General features: G+C 38.9%; 1 protein-coding gene across 1 annotated transcript in view; it reads right to left on the reverse strand.

The window, feature by feature from the left end:
* Window positions 1–16,718, reverse strand: part of LOC106873391 (RRP12-like protein) — a 38,406-nt gene that overhangs the window by 422 nt on the left and 21,266 nt on the right. The window contains exons 15-33 of the mRNA XM_089362261.1: window positions 16,458–16,579; window positions 15,035–15,150; window positions 14,076–14,187; window positions 13,502–13,656; window positions 12,542–12,603; window positions 11,820–11,913; window positions 10,931–11,089; window positions 10,291–10,371; window positions 9,432–9,546; window positions 8,690–8,797; window positions 7,250–7,407; window positions 6,832–6,923; window positions 6,291–6,443; window positions 5,248–5,453; window positions 4,265–4,372; window positions 3,537–3,610; window positions 2,527–2,596; window positions 1,541–1,629; window positions 794–876 (exon numbers count right to left, since the gene is read on the reverse strand). Coding sequence (XP_089218387.1) covers window positions 794–876; window positions 1,541–1,629; window positions 2,527–2,596; window positions 3,537–3,610; window positions 4,265–4,372; window positions 5,248–5,453; window positions 6,291–6,443; window positions 6,832–6,923; window positions 7,250–7,407; window positions 8,690–8,797; window positions 9,432–9,546; window positions 10,291–10,371; window positions 10,931–11,089; window positions 11,820–11,913; window positions 12,542–12,603; window positions 13,502–13,656; window positions 14,076–14,187; window positions 15,035–15,150; window positions 16,458–16,579 — 2,157 coding nt within the window. The remainder of the gene's footprint in view (window positions 1–793; window positions 877–1,540; window positions 1,630–2,526; window positions 2,597–3,536; window positions 3,611–4,264; window positions 4,373–5,247; window positions 5,454–6,290; window positions 6,444–6,831; window positions 6,924–7,249; window positions 7,408–8,689; window positions 8,798–9,431; window positions 9,547–10,290; window positions 10,372–10,930; window positions 11,090–11,819; window positions 11,914–12,541; window positions 12,604–13,501; window positions 13,657–14,075; window positions 14,188–15,034; window positions 15,151–16,457; window positions 16,580–16,718) is intronic.

Below are 16,718 nucleotides of genomic sequence, written 5' to 3' on the forward strand. Positions count from 1 at the left end.
TAAAAGGGAACATGACAAAATGGAATAAAGAAGGATTGATTTTCAATCCATGACAACTCAATGGTCTTCAACCTGAATAATATAATTAACATAATATAAAAATCATGGAGACAATATCTTTTACTTTAGAAATATCTGATAATGTAAAACCATCACCATCTAACAGCCACTTTTTCTATACTTGCATAGGTCAGATGGAATCCATTGAGGCAGGATGCCCTTCCTGTTGCCAACCAACTTGGACACAATCAATAGCACTTGTATGACAGTGATGCTCATGTACACCCATGACATGATGTCAAGACACATATACGAGACAGGCTTCTTTCAGTTTCTGTGAATCTAATCGACCCAGGGCTACAGTTGAAAATACTTGGCCAAGGTGCAACTGAACGCAGGACCACATGGTCGGGAAGCAAGCTCCTCAATCACACACGGCAAATGTTAACTAACAATTGTTTCCTCCATGCCCATGGAGGTCTAACCGTGCCACACAGTATTCCTGCCATGGCAGGAATAGGTTAAGCATAATCCCAGCAGGATTCCTTGTAAACTGGTAATGAACTAACTACACACTTAGAAAAGATACAATGTTGTGATGACGTTCATCCTGTCCTCAGAGCCATTAGCACATTGGATAATGTATTGCTAGATACATTGTGACAGAATTAAAAAGAGTGCTTGTTCGAGGCTGGAATAGCTTTGACGACAAGTCTGCATAAAGAAGAACCCCACCCGAATGGTGAGAGAGAGAGAGAGAGAGAATAATGATGTTTAGTAATGGATCATTTACCTTTTATTGAGGTCTTGGTGTTTGAGCTGGATGTAAGCATATGGGTCTGGCTTGCCTTGTCGTTTCACATCGCCTCCTGCCTTCTGTAAAATCAAAGCATACAACCCATATAAATAAGACCGAGAACAAATATGAATACAATACACAAATGCAAAAATCTAGGGCAACCACAACCTTAGGTTGACTAAAAGCCTCGAAGTTGTATAGACGAAATCTTTATGAAAGTCCATGGGATATGTATACAGAGAGAGAGAGAGAGAGAGAGAGAGAGAAATTGATGAGTATAGATATATATACTGGTGACAGCTAGCTGCTACATAAGTGCATAGGACATGATATACCTTGTGATAGTCTGAGACATGCCCCTTGGCAGTGAACTTAGCCTTTTGATAATTAGAGGTTGATACACAATGAAATCGAACAGCTGTTGCAACAGGTACAACAGAAGCTCAATAAAGTCTGTTGTTATGGAAACAGCAAAGGTTCAATTAGATCCAGCAGCTGTTGCCATAGAAATGGAAGAGGTTCAACAAAATCCACCAGTTTTCTATGTTGCTGGAGATATCACACCTGATGATGTTTTATTGTCTAACCTGTCTATGTGTAAACCTAGATTTACACTAACTACCCCTTCTGCCATCCTCTCTGTTAATGTACCCCCCCCCCCCCATATACTCCACTTCCTATAAATACCCAGGAACAACAACAACAACAATACAAGGCAGAAGTGAATCACGGATAACCTACCTTTGATTTGTATTCAGATCCAAGATTTACAACCGGCTCTTGTCTTTTGCTGGCTGATGCCTTAGGCCGATGGATACCATGGCCACCAGCTGGAAACATGCAGAAGAAAGAGAAATGTTAACCATTTATTTATAATACAAGAGAGACACACAAGAACAAACAATTTACACACATGGTCAGCATGCCGCAACCAATGAAATAACAGCATTAAAAAGATGCACAGGAAATAACATATATTTGCCAAACCATTCAGAGCCCACAACATGGAGATCTGTAGACTGAAACTACATGCTGCAAAGAAATTGGTACTATTTTTAATGTTTATATATCACAACTGAGTAGTCTGCTTATTGGGGTAAATACAATACCATTGGTTAGGGCAGCGGACTCGCGGTCATAGGATCGCGGTTTCGATTCCCAGACCGGGCGTTGTGAATGTTTATTGAGCGAAAACACCTAAAGCTCCACGAGGCTCTGGCAGGGGATGGTGGCGAACCCTGCTGTTTAGAAGAAAGGCGGCGAGCTGGCAGAAACGTTAGCACGCCGGGCGAAATGCTTAGCGGTATTTCGCTTGCTGCTACGTTCTGAGTTCAAATTCCGCCGAGGTCGACTTTGCCTTTCATCCTCGATTAAATAAGTAACAGTTACGCACTGGGGTCGATATAATCGATTTAATCCGTTTGTCTGCCCTTGTTTGTCCCCACTGTGTGTAGCCCCTTGTGGGCAGTAAGAATCGTGGGGTAAATACAAATTATATTAAGCAATAGAAATTTATACAGGGCCAAGGGGCCACCAACTGACTAGGGTACACCAAAATTCAAGTAGCATAGTGGACAGAAGATTTTCACTTAGTATAATAAAGGATAAACGAGAGTAACCTACACCATCCTTACTATACCCCATACACATTACTATGGCAAACACGACAACACAATAAGCAACGAGTGAACGAAATGAAGAAATCTTTACAATGTGTTCAGACTCACCAACATATTTAGATTCACTGTGTTCTGCATCATCTGTGCTGGGACGCTTCCGTTTCCTGCTCTGATCAGACTGGGAAGAAGAATTGAAATAATCTAACATGAAATTGGGTTCGATTGAAACGTTGTTAAAGCAATTTAATCTATTCAGCGTATTTGAAAAGAATGTATATAGTGAAAGTATTAAGATAGCAAAGTCGGGAATTTCTTTGAGAGCAACAACAGATTTCTGTGTATAGTTGTGAATGGTTAAAATATAGCAAAGGAAGTGGAGAAAACCTAGTAGGTCCACAGTGGCATAGCAGAGAGTTTGTGCTGGCCAGGGCAGCCCTTGATTTTGCCCACTACCCACCCACAGCTGCAAAACTATAGCCCACCATAAAAGCGCTACCCAGGACTGGTTTTCAATCCCATCAACAGGTTTGTGGCTCTTGTTTGAAACCATTTAGCATTTCAAACCAGCTGTACCTGGCCCAAACAACCTACTGGTTTTATGTTCAAAGTGGCCAGATCCAGCCTCTCACACCTATTCAACAATGTCATTCTAAAAATAAACATCATTGAAATCTCAAAGCTATATGGGTTAGTTCACACTACTCTGTAAGGAGCATAGGGCCATTTTCTTGTTTTCTCTGTGTTTACATTTCCCTCCTGGATGGGACGCCAGTCCATTACAGGATTACTCATCTTTGCCAGCTGAGTGGACTGAAGCAATGTGAAATGAAGTGCTTTGCTCAAGAACACAATGCACTGCCCAAACCTGGAATTGAAACCACAATCTTATGATCATAAGTCCAACACCCTAACCACTCAGCCATGCGTCTCCAGAATCTACAATACATATACTGCATAATTAATTCCAAAAAATTATGAATAAAAATTACATTTGAGGGAGCGATGTGAATGCTAATGGGTTAATGTTTAATATCAGAGAAGAATTTAACTAAAATGGGCTAACGAAGATACAAAAGGTGATTAAGGCAGTAAACATTCAACAAAGTTAATTAACCTACCTTCATCTTAGATGCCATAAATTTAAGTGCTTCTTCTTCACTGTCTTCATCACCGGAACCAGCATCTTTTTCATCTAGTAAATACATGAGTAGAACAAAATTGAATGATATGGATGTGTGTCTGGGTGGCTGGTATAACAGACAATTCTGACGTCTATAAAGTAGATCCTTTGTAAATGTTATGGAGAGGATGAATGAGGAGAGAGCAACACATACAACACATCATCATCGTTTAATGTCTGTCCGTGTTCCATGCATGCATGGGTAGGATAGTTGACAGGAGCTGGCCAAGTAGAAGACTACTGTATCTGTTTTGGCAGGGTTTTTACAGCTGGATGCCCTTCCTGACACCAACCACTTTGCAGAGTGGACTCAGTGCTTCTTACATGGCACTAGCACAGGCAGAGTCAGTTTTGGCATGATTTTTACAGCTGGATGTCCTTCCAAATGCCAACCAATATATATATATATATATATATATATATATATATATATATATACACATACATACATCGTTTATATGTCTTGTATATAAAATGTTTACAAGCCAAAGACAAATGTCATGATTATATATTTAGAAATCTTAACCACTTACATTACACACACACATACACACAAACAGGGACACCAAATCCAAGTCCATTATAGATCACACATATCCATCGCAACTGTTATTGACTACTAATTCTGAAAACAATCAATTCCATCACAACTGTAACCTTACTCACCATTATCGTCTTCTTGATTAATGAGCAATCGGCCATCAGGGGCAAGGTCAAACTTAGAAGATGACCGACTTGTCTGTTGAGATTTCCCAGATTTGGATGGTTTGGTTGCTGTTAAAAAAAAAAAATCAAAATAAATAAAAAAAAACTAAAACAAAAGAACATGAATATGGCCACCACCAACTGATGCCTGAGTGCCTACTTTGTCAAATGTGCCTGTGGGTAAGTGGCTCTTATATTGGTGGGGGACATCAAGTTGCAAATGAAAGATTTATAACAGCAATGAACTGCGGCTGTGCTGGGTACTACCTTGAGGAATTTTCAGCCAAATGAATCAACCTCAGTATTTATCAGTTTCTTTTGCTGAACCACTAAGTTACAGCAACACAAACACATATGTGTGTGTGCATACACACACACATACTACGGGCTTCTCTTAGTTTCCACCAACCAAATTCACTCACAACGCTTTGATTGGCCAGAGACTATAGTACAAGACACTTGCCCAAGGTGCCACACAGTAAGAACGAGCCCAGAACCATGTGGTTGGGAAGCAAGCTTCTTTCTTACCACACAGTCACACCCCAAAGTAATTTCTTGTCTTTCCTTCCTCATCAGACAAGGTAGGTGATGAATGATGCTCTAGATAGCATAGAAAAAAAAGTGATGCTTCAACTAAGCTCTACATGGAAAACGAGCACCGATTTTTTTTTACCATTCATACATTCGTTTGACAACAACAATACGGGAGTCCCATGGTGTATGCAAAGGTATGTGAATATTTTACAGCTCTTTTCAATAACGAGATTATAAATATTCAGTTTTTGTGCCGACTTAAGAATGAAAATAGGTACAACCCTTAAGAAAAAGGACACTTTGTTTTTTGCCCATTTGTCACATGTGCTCTCCTGCAACCCATTCCTGTCGCTTAAGGGCTGAAGGAGTGAAAGGAAGAAAGGAGATGAAACCATAAAACCACAACATACTGCTTATGCTTCTTGCAGCACTGACGTCCATGAAATCTGTTATGTTATCGTCAGTGTTCTCCTTCAGCCATGCTGCACCAGATGCCGCCGTCTCCTCTTTAGATTTGTCACCTTTCTTTTTCTTCTTCTTCTTCTTCTTCTTCTTGCTGCTGTTGTCGTCGTCTTCGTCATTGTCAGAGTCAAAAGCAGTCAGAATGTCATCGATGCTGAAAGAGACAAATGATAACAGACGTAACAAACAAGATGGCGGAGTCCTAGATATTTTAATACACATCGTCATATTGGTGAAGTTTTGATCCCAGCTAAGCAGTAACATTTATTCCACTGGCAGCCAGGCTTTCAAAATGAAATACTAAAACCCTTTATTTCTCTCCTCAGCAGTTGCAACTCCATATTTTCTATCAACCTTACTATTCAAACACCTTAACATTCATTTCACCTTTGCACAAACAGATATAACTCCACTCAGACTACAACCACATATATCATCATCGTTTAACGTCCGCTTTCCATGCTAGCATGGGTTGGACGATTTGACCGAGGACTGGTGAAACCAGATGGCTACACTAAGCTCCAATCCAATTTGGCAGAGTTTCTACAGCTGGATGCCCTTCCTAACGCCAACCAACCACTCCGGGAGTGTAGTGGGTGCTTTTACGTGTCACCCGCACGAAGGAGAGTCAGGCGGTACTGGCAACGGCCACGCTCAAAATGGTGTATTTTATGTGCCACCCACCCGCACAAGAGCCAGTCCAGGGGCACTGGCAATGATCTCGCTCGAAAATCCTCACACACGTCAAATAGATATATATATACAGTCAATTCAAATAAACAGTTTAAATAAATGAACCCCCCCCCCCCACGAATGTGAGGACATGCACAAGAAGTGAATTAGCTCGATGCTTGGTGAAAGGAGAGTTTACACACACACTCCAGTATACACTAACCCCTCGTCACCTGGCACAAAAGTCATAAGAATGTCACTATCAAACACACCCTTGCTGCGGTCCCAATTCCACAAAACCAAACCCTGCCATGCTTACCTTTCAGCTGGAGCAGCCACCTCTTTCTCTTCTGCCTTATCATCCTCCACCTCATCACTCTGTTCTTTCTTCTTCTTGCTCTTCTTCAACTTCTGGATGTTTGTCAACACCTTCCGGATACTGTCCGATGAAAGGTCGTAGATCGCCTTGTACCTGGAACGAAATCATAAGCTGTTGTAATGATTTGAACTTACTAACCTCCAGCACTACAGATAAATAACTCTTGTCTCAGAGCTAGAAGCTTAATAAAATGACCTTTTTTTTTGCTGTTCCATAAAATACCTTTGAGATACTTTATTCGATTGCGCTGAGTAATTTCTTAGAGCAAAAGCTTTTAGGGTCAAGTGATCTTTCTACCACAAACCATTCAACCATGTCGTTCTTTGTTCATTTAGGACAATGCTTCAAAAGGTGGGGCACAAACCCCTCCAGCAAGGTATGGGTTACTTAAATGCTAAAGGGTTAAATAAGGTAGCTCATATGGTTCATATATATCCACACATCCAAAGTTAGATAGATTGGTAAGAACTAAGGAATTTACCCAAATCTGCGGATCAGTTTTGTATAAACCATTTTTGTCTTGAAGCGGAAGTGTTGCTTGGCTCCATCTTTCATCACTACCAAGGTGGACATCTACAGGAAACGAGAGAGAGAAAGATTGCTATAAAAATCATGTAAATAGAAGCACAGTAGGTTGTATAAGTTGTCAAATTCAGCTATTGGCATGTGATGATGTTGGATTCACTCAAATAACATCCTAATTTAATACTGTGCCCTGGGTAAGCAAAACGAACAACCAAATGAATTTCAATTGTAGACAAGACACACAATTCAAAGCATCATCGGTATCATTGCTCTGTAACAACTCCTGAAGCACAACACAACCTAACAACAAACACCTTAACATCGACATAATCACCATAGCAACAACACAAAAAAAAGGCAGTAAAATCTCTCACCAATTTTTCCAGGTAAGGACCCAGCTGTATATCAGAGAAACAGGTGAGTAACACTTGCAGATAGCTAAGTGTTGCCTTCACAATCTCGTGTGTCCTTGACATTAGCAGTACACAGCAATGCTCCACAAAGTTTTCTATGAGGTCTGGAGTCACATCATCTGAAATGGTAATATTTACAGGTGTAAGTGTGCAATGTAAACTGACTGTGCATGTGTGTGTATGTGAAAGCAAGTGAACATGAGTATATATGAAAACAAATACATGCTTGTATAAACCTTAGAGGGCACTTGTATACACACACACACTCACTCAATCACAGGGCTGGATTAATAATAATCTTTTCTACTAGAGGCACAAGGCCTGAAAGTTTAGGGGAGGGGTAAGTTGATTACATTGACCCCAGGACTTAATAGGTACTTACTTTATTGACCCTGAACGGATGAAAGGTTTAAGTTGACCTCGACAGAATTTGACTCCCAGAACAAGGATGGACAAAATTCTGCAAAGCATTTTCCCTGGTGTGTTAACAATTCTGCCAGCTCACTGCTTTTGGATTAATAATAATAATAATAATCACAATCACCATCATCCTAGATTTAACATCTACTTATGCATGTTTGCATGGATCAGATGGAATTTGCTGAGGCAGATTTCATAAATATGCACAAATATTTTTGTGTACAAGGAACTAAATCCACACACACATATGTAATAAGTTGACAGAGAAGTTTGCCAGTGTGGTACTGGAGACAGGCAGTCAAAACCTACAGAAGGATGATATGGTTGCAGTGATGTGCATGGGGTTACACGTGGTGTCACATGGATGACCCGTCTTCTTACCACTGGAACATTCCAAACAGTCTTCACAACAGGAAGGAAATAGCACAACTGATGGCTTTCAGACAGCAGAAATTATCATACAGCTATGATAGAAACATTTATATCATGGCTATCATATTTTTACTCTGGACTACATTCTCCAATCCAAGTCTTTCAAGATAGTTAAGTGTGGTGTGAAGGAAATCATGGTGGTCATCATCATCATCATCATCATCGTCATTTAATGACCACTTCTCCATGCTTGCATGGGTTGGATGAAAATTGCTGAACCAAATTTTCTACACCTGGATATCCTTGTCAGCAGCCCTCACCTGTTTTCCCATCAGGTGATATTTCCACATGACCAAACAAACATGTTTTGTTGGAAGACTGGAAATAAATGACACTAGTTGCATGACAGAGGCACTCACTCATGAACCATCATGTGACATAACGACAAGAAGACAATAATACACATAGACACATGATGGGTTTCTTAGAGTTTTTGACTCCCAAACCCACTCAGAAACGACTGCTATTTCTAGCAGGGCTGTCTTCAGGCTAAACAATAACAACAAGAACATACTGTTTTATTTCTCCCTCTTGTCTCCTTGTACTTACCTTTGAATTCAAACATTACACAGGATAAGGACTGCAGGGAGGCACAAATAAAAACTGGGGTTCCACCAAGGCCAGCAAATAATAGATGGAAATACTGTGTCAGGATGGCTGAAGATAGAGATTAAAAGTTTTAAATTACCAAAGACATACCAAGACAAATCAGAGTCTAAATGTATATATTTAATGAAGAGAGACCCAATTAATGCTGGAGATGGTTACAATAAAAGTACAGTAGCTATTGACAATGTTAAGCTGGTCATGATTAGAATGCCCTCGATCACAGCTAATTTGGAGTTAAACAACAGTACAGGATTACATATGCAGGGTGTGATGGGTAAATTGTTGCCATTTTATATTTTTAATTTCATGCATGTGCCAGTCATGTTTGTCAGAAAATTTCTGCAACTTCCTTGATTATTGTGTGTGGGCGCAGTTGAGTGAGAGACCAACAAAACTCCTCGTAACACCAAAGATGAACTGAAGGCAAAGATTATGGCAGCATTGACCAACTTAAAGAAGGTGACCATCCAGAAGAGTTGCAGGAGATTCTGAAGTCGTCTGGAGGCCGTGGTTGAAGCCAATGGCGATTTTATTGAATAAATTTACTCTTTTAGTATTTCAAGATATTTTTATGTAATTTTGGTAAATATATCTGTTAAAATGAGATGTCAGTGCTATTTTCATTTAGATATATAAATCATCACACAATAGTACTAACGGTACAAACAGTACAGTCACTTACTCGATCGTTCAACACCTTCATCAGCACATCGAATCATCGTAGAAGCCATTTCTGTTAAGAGAGTGTAAGCAGCACGCCTGGCTCGGAATCCCGCTTCACGTGTACAGAGAATGGCCTGCAGAAGACAAACAACGGTAGAGAAGAATCAGAGAGCTGTTAACCCTTTAGCACCCAGATTACTCTGTCAAATGTAATGCTTATTTATTTACATTATTTTGAATTAATCATGCATTGTCTTGTAGCTTTGAGATTTTGATGAGGTAACTTAATATTTAAAAAAATGATATTGTGGGGTAGGTGTAAGAGGCCAGATGTGGTCAGTTTGAGCATAAAACATGTAGAACATTTGGGCCTTATATGGAAGGCTTAAAAGGGCTGGACATGCAACACTGGCATCGGCCATGGCTGTGATCTCACTTTAGTTGCCGGGTCTTCTCAATCACAGCATATCTACAAAGGTCTTGGTTTCCTGTCTATACTTAGATAAATACAGCTGTTTATTAAGAGCTATCTAATACTACACATATATAACATTGGCATAGTACATGTAGAGGCCTAAAATATAGTCTTCCCACAACAGCCTACTTTATATGTGTGTGTGTGTGTGTGTATTTATTTTACATTCAATTTGGTGAATATCAATGGACCAAACAGAGGTCCTTTGAATTTTCGATGCCAAGTAATAAGGGATTATCTGTGAAATATGGGCGGAATAAATATCACAGAGGACATTTTTATTTGAATTTTTTTTTTTTTTTTTGCCTTATATACCTACACACACAGATGCTATCTATCTATATAGTATTTACTCACCAAGACACAAAGCTCTAGATATACAAAGACAAGTGTTTTTTCTTACCTCAGGGATGATTGATTGAATAAAATCCATCTCACATTTCTCCAACTTTTTCACCACATGGAGCAGACATCGCAAACGTGGCTGACGAAATAAAACGTGAAAATATGATATAATTGCACACGCACATTAATGTGCATGTCTGTATACATGCATGCTTCTATGAAGTATATATATATATATATATATGAATAATAACAATAAATGGAGCAAAACGCATATTCATATCTACTCAAAATGCATCACTTTAACTTGGTATCTCTACCTATAAAACAGGTGCGATATCCTGTTTTTTTTTGTGTGACTTTTGCTACCCATGGTAACTATTAACATATTTACATTGTCAAGGTTTTTTAAACTGAGATAATATTAATATATACATAAACTAATATATATATATATATATGTGTGTGTGTGTGTGTGTGTGTGTTTGTTTATGTGTGTGTAATGTAATTAATATATTAAAACACACCAAAGTTCTAGTTGGTTTACAAAACCTGTCTAAATCCAGTGTTATTTTAAAATTTAATTGAAATGCTCAGCACACAAAGAAGGTGTGTCGTTGTTAAAAGATATAACAGAAAAATCAAGAAGCTGATGATTCTAACAAGACAGGAAATGAAGCCAAATGAGAAACACTTACTCCTTTTGAGGATAAAGCTGAGGTGGAGAGAGAAATGACCAGCAATTCCTTGATGGGGGTCAATTCTTGATTCACAAACTGCACGGAAGCTTCAGAAGAGTTTCCAAAGATCTCCTCTAAGAGACGATAGCATTTCTTCTGGAGGCTATGATAGGAGGACTGAAAAAAAATGAAATACACACACACAATGAATATAACATATACACACAGACACAATGATTACAATACACACACACATACAAATATATAAACACATGCACTATGTTTATAATATACATACACATGCACACAATGTTTGTTATATATATATATATACACACTCACAATGATAATTAATATATACACATACAGTATGATAATACATACAATGCTTATTATATATACACACTATCATTATAATGTATACACTCATTAAGATATGTCATCATAATCATCGTCGTTTAACGTCCGCTTTCCATGCTGGCATGGGTTGGACGGTTTGACTGATGACTGGCGAGCCAGAAAGTTGCACTAGGCTCCAGTTTGATCTGGCAAAGTTTCTACAGCTGGATGCTCTTCCTAACACCAACCATTCCAAGGTGCTTTTACGTGCCAGTCAGGCAGTTCTGGCAACGACCATGCTCAAAAAGGTGATTTTTATGCGCTACCTGCATGGGAGCCAGTCTGGAGGCACTGGCAACAACCACGCTTGAAGCCACCAGCACATATGCCAGTAAGGCGATGCTGGTAATGATCACGCTCGAATGGTATCAGGTACATTGAATGAATCTGGTTAAAAAAAAAAAAAAAACATAAAAGGCTGATCCAAACTGTAACACCTTGATCATAGTTGTGCCTGATCAAAGCTGACCCGGGCCTAAATAGCAACAACTGTAACAAATCTGCTCACCTTTAAGTTTGATGATGCCAACTGGAAGAGAGATTTCACTTGCTCAGCGTTTGCTGATGATATCATTAAGATGCAGAGGTCAAGCAGAATACACCTGAAGAGACAAAAAAAAAAAAAAAAAAAAATGAAGTCTCAAATAGGTTAACACTTTCAAAAGTAATGAAGGAATCATTATCATTATTTCTTTAATTAAAAAAGCATGGTTACATATATTTTATTTTTTATGTTTGAGATGGACTTGACTAGTTTGTGTTTTACATTCATTTTTCAATGGTAGCATGGGTTAGATCAGTGGTTCTCAATCATTTCTTTATGCATGGACTCCTTTGGTTACTATTCAGTGCTGGTGGACCCCACCCACCATAGCTATTCATTGTTTAAAAAACTAGTCATAGATACTTCTATGGAAATTCCCATTTAGTTCTCCACCCATTCATTTGCATACACTAGCAAGAAGCACGTCGAACTATGTTAAGCATTAGAGAAAGAGAGAGACCTAGCTGTTTCTTGCAATAAAACCCAGTTTTTGAAATCAAAGAGCTACCAGGCAATTGGTTGACGAGGGGAATATAAACCAACAAACTGCTCATAGCTCAGAGATTTTTCATGCCAGTACAGAATGAAAACATTCATGCAAACATATATACACACACACACACACACACAGAGGACAAGATTTTTTTTTCCAGTTTATGTGAAATTGAAGGAGAAAATAAAGCTACCTCTGGACATCATTTTTTTCTTCAATCTGTGACAGAGAGGTGTTGATATATTGTTGAAGAAGCTGTAATGGAAAATGGCAAATGATAAATAAACAAATTAAACTAAGTATTTTTGAAAAAAACAAAACAAAAAAAAAGCTGCAGAAACTCATGATGATGATGGTGAATCCACATCAATGTTTTTAAGGGTCAGGTGGAATTTTTTGAGGCAGATTTTCTACAGCTGGATGCTCATCTTGTTGCCAACCCTCACCAGTTTCCAAGCAAGGTAATAATAATTCATTATGGCCAGACATGTTATTCACAGCAGACTGGAAAAGAATGACATTGCTTGTTTGAGGGCGATGGTCATTTACAACCATTACAGGATGTCAGGATAAGGAAACTGAAAGAAGCCCGTTGTATATATGTATATATATATATATGCATGTGTGTGTATATGTTTGTATGTCTGTATTTGTCCCCCAACATCACTTGACAACCGATGCTGGTGTGTTTACGTCCCCGTAACTTAACGGTTTGGCAAAAAGAGACCGATAGAATAAGTACTAGGCTTACAAAGAATAAGTCCTGGGGTCGATTAGATCGACTAAAGGCGGTGCTCCAGCATGGCCACAGCCAAATGACTGAAACAAGTAAATGAGAATAAATGAGTGTATGTATGTGTGTGTGTGTGTACCCTTTTCTTGAGATTATGTGATGGTTGTAAATGAACATCCCCATCATACAAGACGATGTTGCTCGTTTCTAGTCTTTTGTGAAAACATGGGGTGGAAAGGTTATCTTGCTTGAGAACAGGTGTAGGTTGGTGACGGGAAGAGCATCAAGATGTTGCAAATCTGTTTCGACAAATTGTGTCTGACTCTCCGACCTACGTGGACATGTGAAAGTGGATGTTAAATGATGACAAAGCGAAATCTGCTTCGTAACAACAAACCCCATTAAAAGATCCAAACCTACCTGAGTTGGGGCAATCCGAATGTAGGCCCTTGCTGTCTCGTAGATGGTCAAACGTAATGGGTCTTTGCAATCGTCGGCAGAGAACTGGGTGTAGAGATTAAACAAGATGGGGAGGAAGTTCTTGGCAAAGTGAGCCAGTTCATTAAGGTCTTCATCTGGAACCAAGAATACATTGAATATAAATTATGTAAATTAACAGAGAGAGAGAGAAAGAGAAAACTAAATGCAGGGATGGAAGTGTGGTAAAGAACCTTGCTTTGCAACCACATGGTCTCAGGTTCAGTCCCACTGTGTGGCACCTTGGGCATCTTCATCTAAAGCCAATGTTTTGTGAGTGAATTTGTTAGCCGGAAACTGTGGGTGATTCTATTTGTCCCCCACTCCCCATTTGACAACTGGTGTTGGTTTGTTCATGCCCCTGTAATTTAGCAGTTCGGCGACAGTCTGACAGAATAAGCACCCGAGTTAATCAGTGGGGTTGATTTGTTTGATGAAACCCAGTCAATGTGGCAACCCCAGCATGGCCACAGTCCAATGATTGAAACAATATAAAATATAAAAGACAACATCTCACCGTGCTCAAGGTTGGTATAGATCAGTTTACGCAAGGAAGAGAGTATAGGTGTCCGCAGTTGAGGCCTATCGCTCACAACACTGCCAAGAGAACGAGCAATACTTCTAAAGGACTGAAACAACAGAAAAAAAATTGATGGCTGTAAATGGAGGGACACGTAACAGAACATTCTAGTTACCGACAACCAAAATAACTAAACACAAAAAGATGTATGTATGTGAATGTGTGTGTGTGTGTGTGTGTGTGTGTGTGTGTGTGTGTGTGTTTGTCCCTCAACCATCGCTTGACAACTAATGTTGGCATGTTTACATCTCTGGAACTAAGTGGTTCGGCAATTAAATCCTGGGGGTTGATTTGTTCGACTAAAGGGCGGTGCTCCGGCATGGCTACAGTCAAATGACAAACAAATAAAGAAGAATATAAATGTAGGACAAGTTAGGCAGACCAATATATAAAGTTTTACTATATTAATTAATACATGAAAAACAAGAAATGTATACAAACAATGTATGTTTACATACAAAAAACGTCCGACTTACACATTTGTATTGTGTGTAAGTCAGACCTTTCCACATGTAAACATTTCCACATTTTTTGTATGTATTCCTTGTGTTTCATGTATTAATAAAACTTTATATATTGATCTAACTTGTTTATCCCTACATTTATTTTATACCTGTTCAAGTTTAATTCTCTTGAGCACTACTGAGTGTATTTTATATGGAGAATATCTGATTCTCATCTATGAACTATATATATATATATATATTACGGAGATGTACTTGCATAGCAAGTGACCTGATCTGAGATCGTGTGCTGGAACGAAAACAATTGCAGCGTGGAAGGTGTTTATAAGCCATTTAAAATAACACACAAAAGCCGTCAGATTCACTTCAACATTTAAATTTAATTTATATATATATATTTATTTATATATAAAGAGAGGAGAAGATTCTTACCGTTTTTAAGTCTGTAGGGTTGTTGCAGAAACTGGGCAGTAGACTCCAGAACTGTACCACAAGAGTGCCATATGTCTTAGCAGCAACAGTATTTCCTTCAGCTTCATATTGGATACCTGGAACAAACCAATAACTAATTGTATTCTCCAACCAGAAAAGCTCGACAATGTTGTCACAATAAGGTTAAAAACAGCAAGAAGTCTCAGCAAGTTACGACGAGAGTGAGCAGATGGTATCAAACCAGGAATGGTTACATGGTTGCGAAGCTTGCTTCTAAGCCAAGTGTCTTCAACTATGGCTCCAGGTCGACCAAAGCCTTGTGAGTGGATTTGGTAGATGGAAACTGAAAGAAGCCCATCATGTTTGTGTATATACACACTTGTGATGATTATAAATAAACATCAACATCATACAAGGATGTGTTGAAAAGTTCCTGGCTTTAGGATCAGCTAATTCTGATCTTATTCAACATAGTCAGATCCATAAACCTATCACAGTGGTCCTTCAGTTTTTCAAAGCCCTGTAAAAGAACTCGAATGACTGGGCTTCCAACCAGATCTTTCGAGATACCCTTAAAGCAAGGAACTTTTCAGCACCTCCTCATACACGTAATGTTTTTCATTTCCAGTCTTCCATGGCAAGAGAGAGAGAAAAAAAAAAAAGCATGGTTTGGTGACAGGAAGGGTGACCATAGAAAAATCTGCCTCAGCAAACTGTGTTTGATCTAAACAAGCATGGCAGAGAAGATGTTGAATGATGAGGAAGAAAAACAACTGCTTTGTTTCAGCTAATTATGAAATTAAGTATTTAGTAAAATCACTGTCATTAAGCTGGTGCTTCACACATAAACCAACAGAAAATTTTGATTTTCAAACAGGAAGCATCACAGAACCAGGGATGATCTTAAAAGACCTGGTTTCAGGAGAGGTGGTCTCATAAGGGTTAAGGAAGGATTATGCCAGCCATTAAAACCAAAACACACCAAGCTTTAGAAAACAGTTAATACTGTAGAAGTTATGGTAGGTGTAGCCATCCGGTTTCACCAGTCCTCAGTCAAATCATCCAACCCATGCTAGCATGGAAAGCGGACGTTAAATGATGATGATGATGATGATGACGAATCTCACATTAAAGACTAAACTCATAACCAATCCCAGCTCTTTACCATCCATCACTCTTCAGTCTCTCATTCAGTAATCTAACCCTTTAGCATTTGAACTGGCCAGATCCAACCTCTCACACCTACCCTTCAATGTTATTCTAGAAATAAATAGTCATATCTTCAAAATACTGAAGTAACAAGATACTCCATGAGTCATTTTTTTAAAATGTGGATGAATAAACATTACATTTGATAAATTAATCTGATGATGAATGCTAAAGGGTTAAAAAGCTGACTTGTAACAACAACCATGAGACTAACTTTTATCCTGCAGTTTCTTTGATAGCGGCATGAAGTATGTCCGGAAGAATTCCAGCTCTGTGTTTGAAATGTATTTCTTTAAAACTGGGACCAGCCAACTGCGTGGGAAACCGAGATCACGGCTGTAAAGGAATAAACAGCATAGCATGAGTGAAGTGGTAGTAGCAATAGAGGTGGTGGTGAATGGTAGAGGGCAGAGGAAGCGAGAGAGTGTGGATACAGAGTGGAGACAGTGTGGAAGTGGAGTGTGGAGACAGAGTG

Source organism: Octopus bimaculoides, chromosome 14 (assembly GCF_046866305.1).
Source record: "Octopus bimaculoides isolate indiv1 chromosome 14, ASM4686630v1, whole genome shotgun sequence".
NCBI classification, from domain to species: domain Eukaryota; kingdom Metazoa; phylum Mollusca; class Cephalopoda; order Octopoda; family Octopodidae; genus Octopus; species Octopus bimaculoides.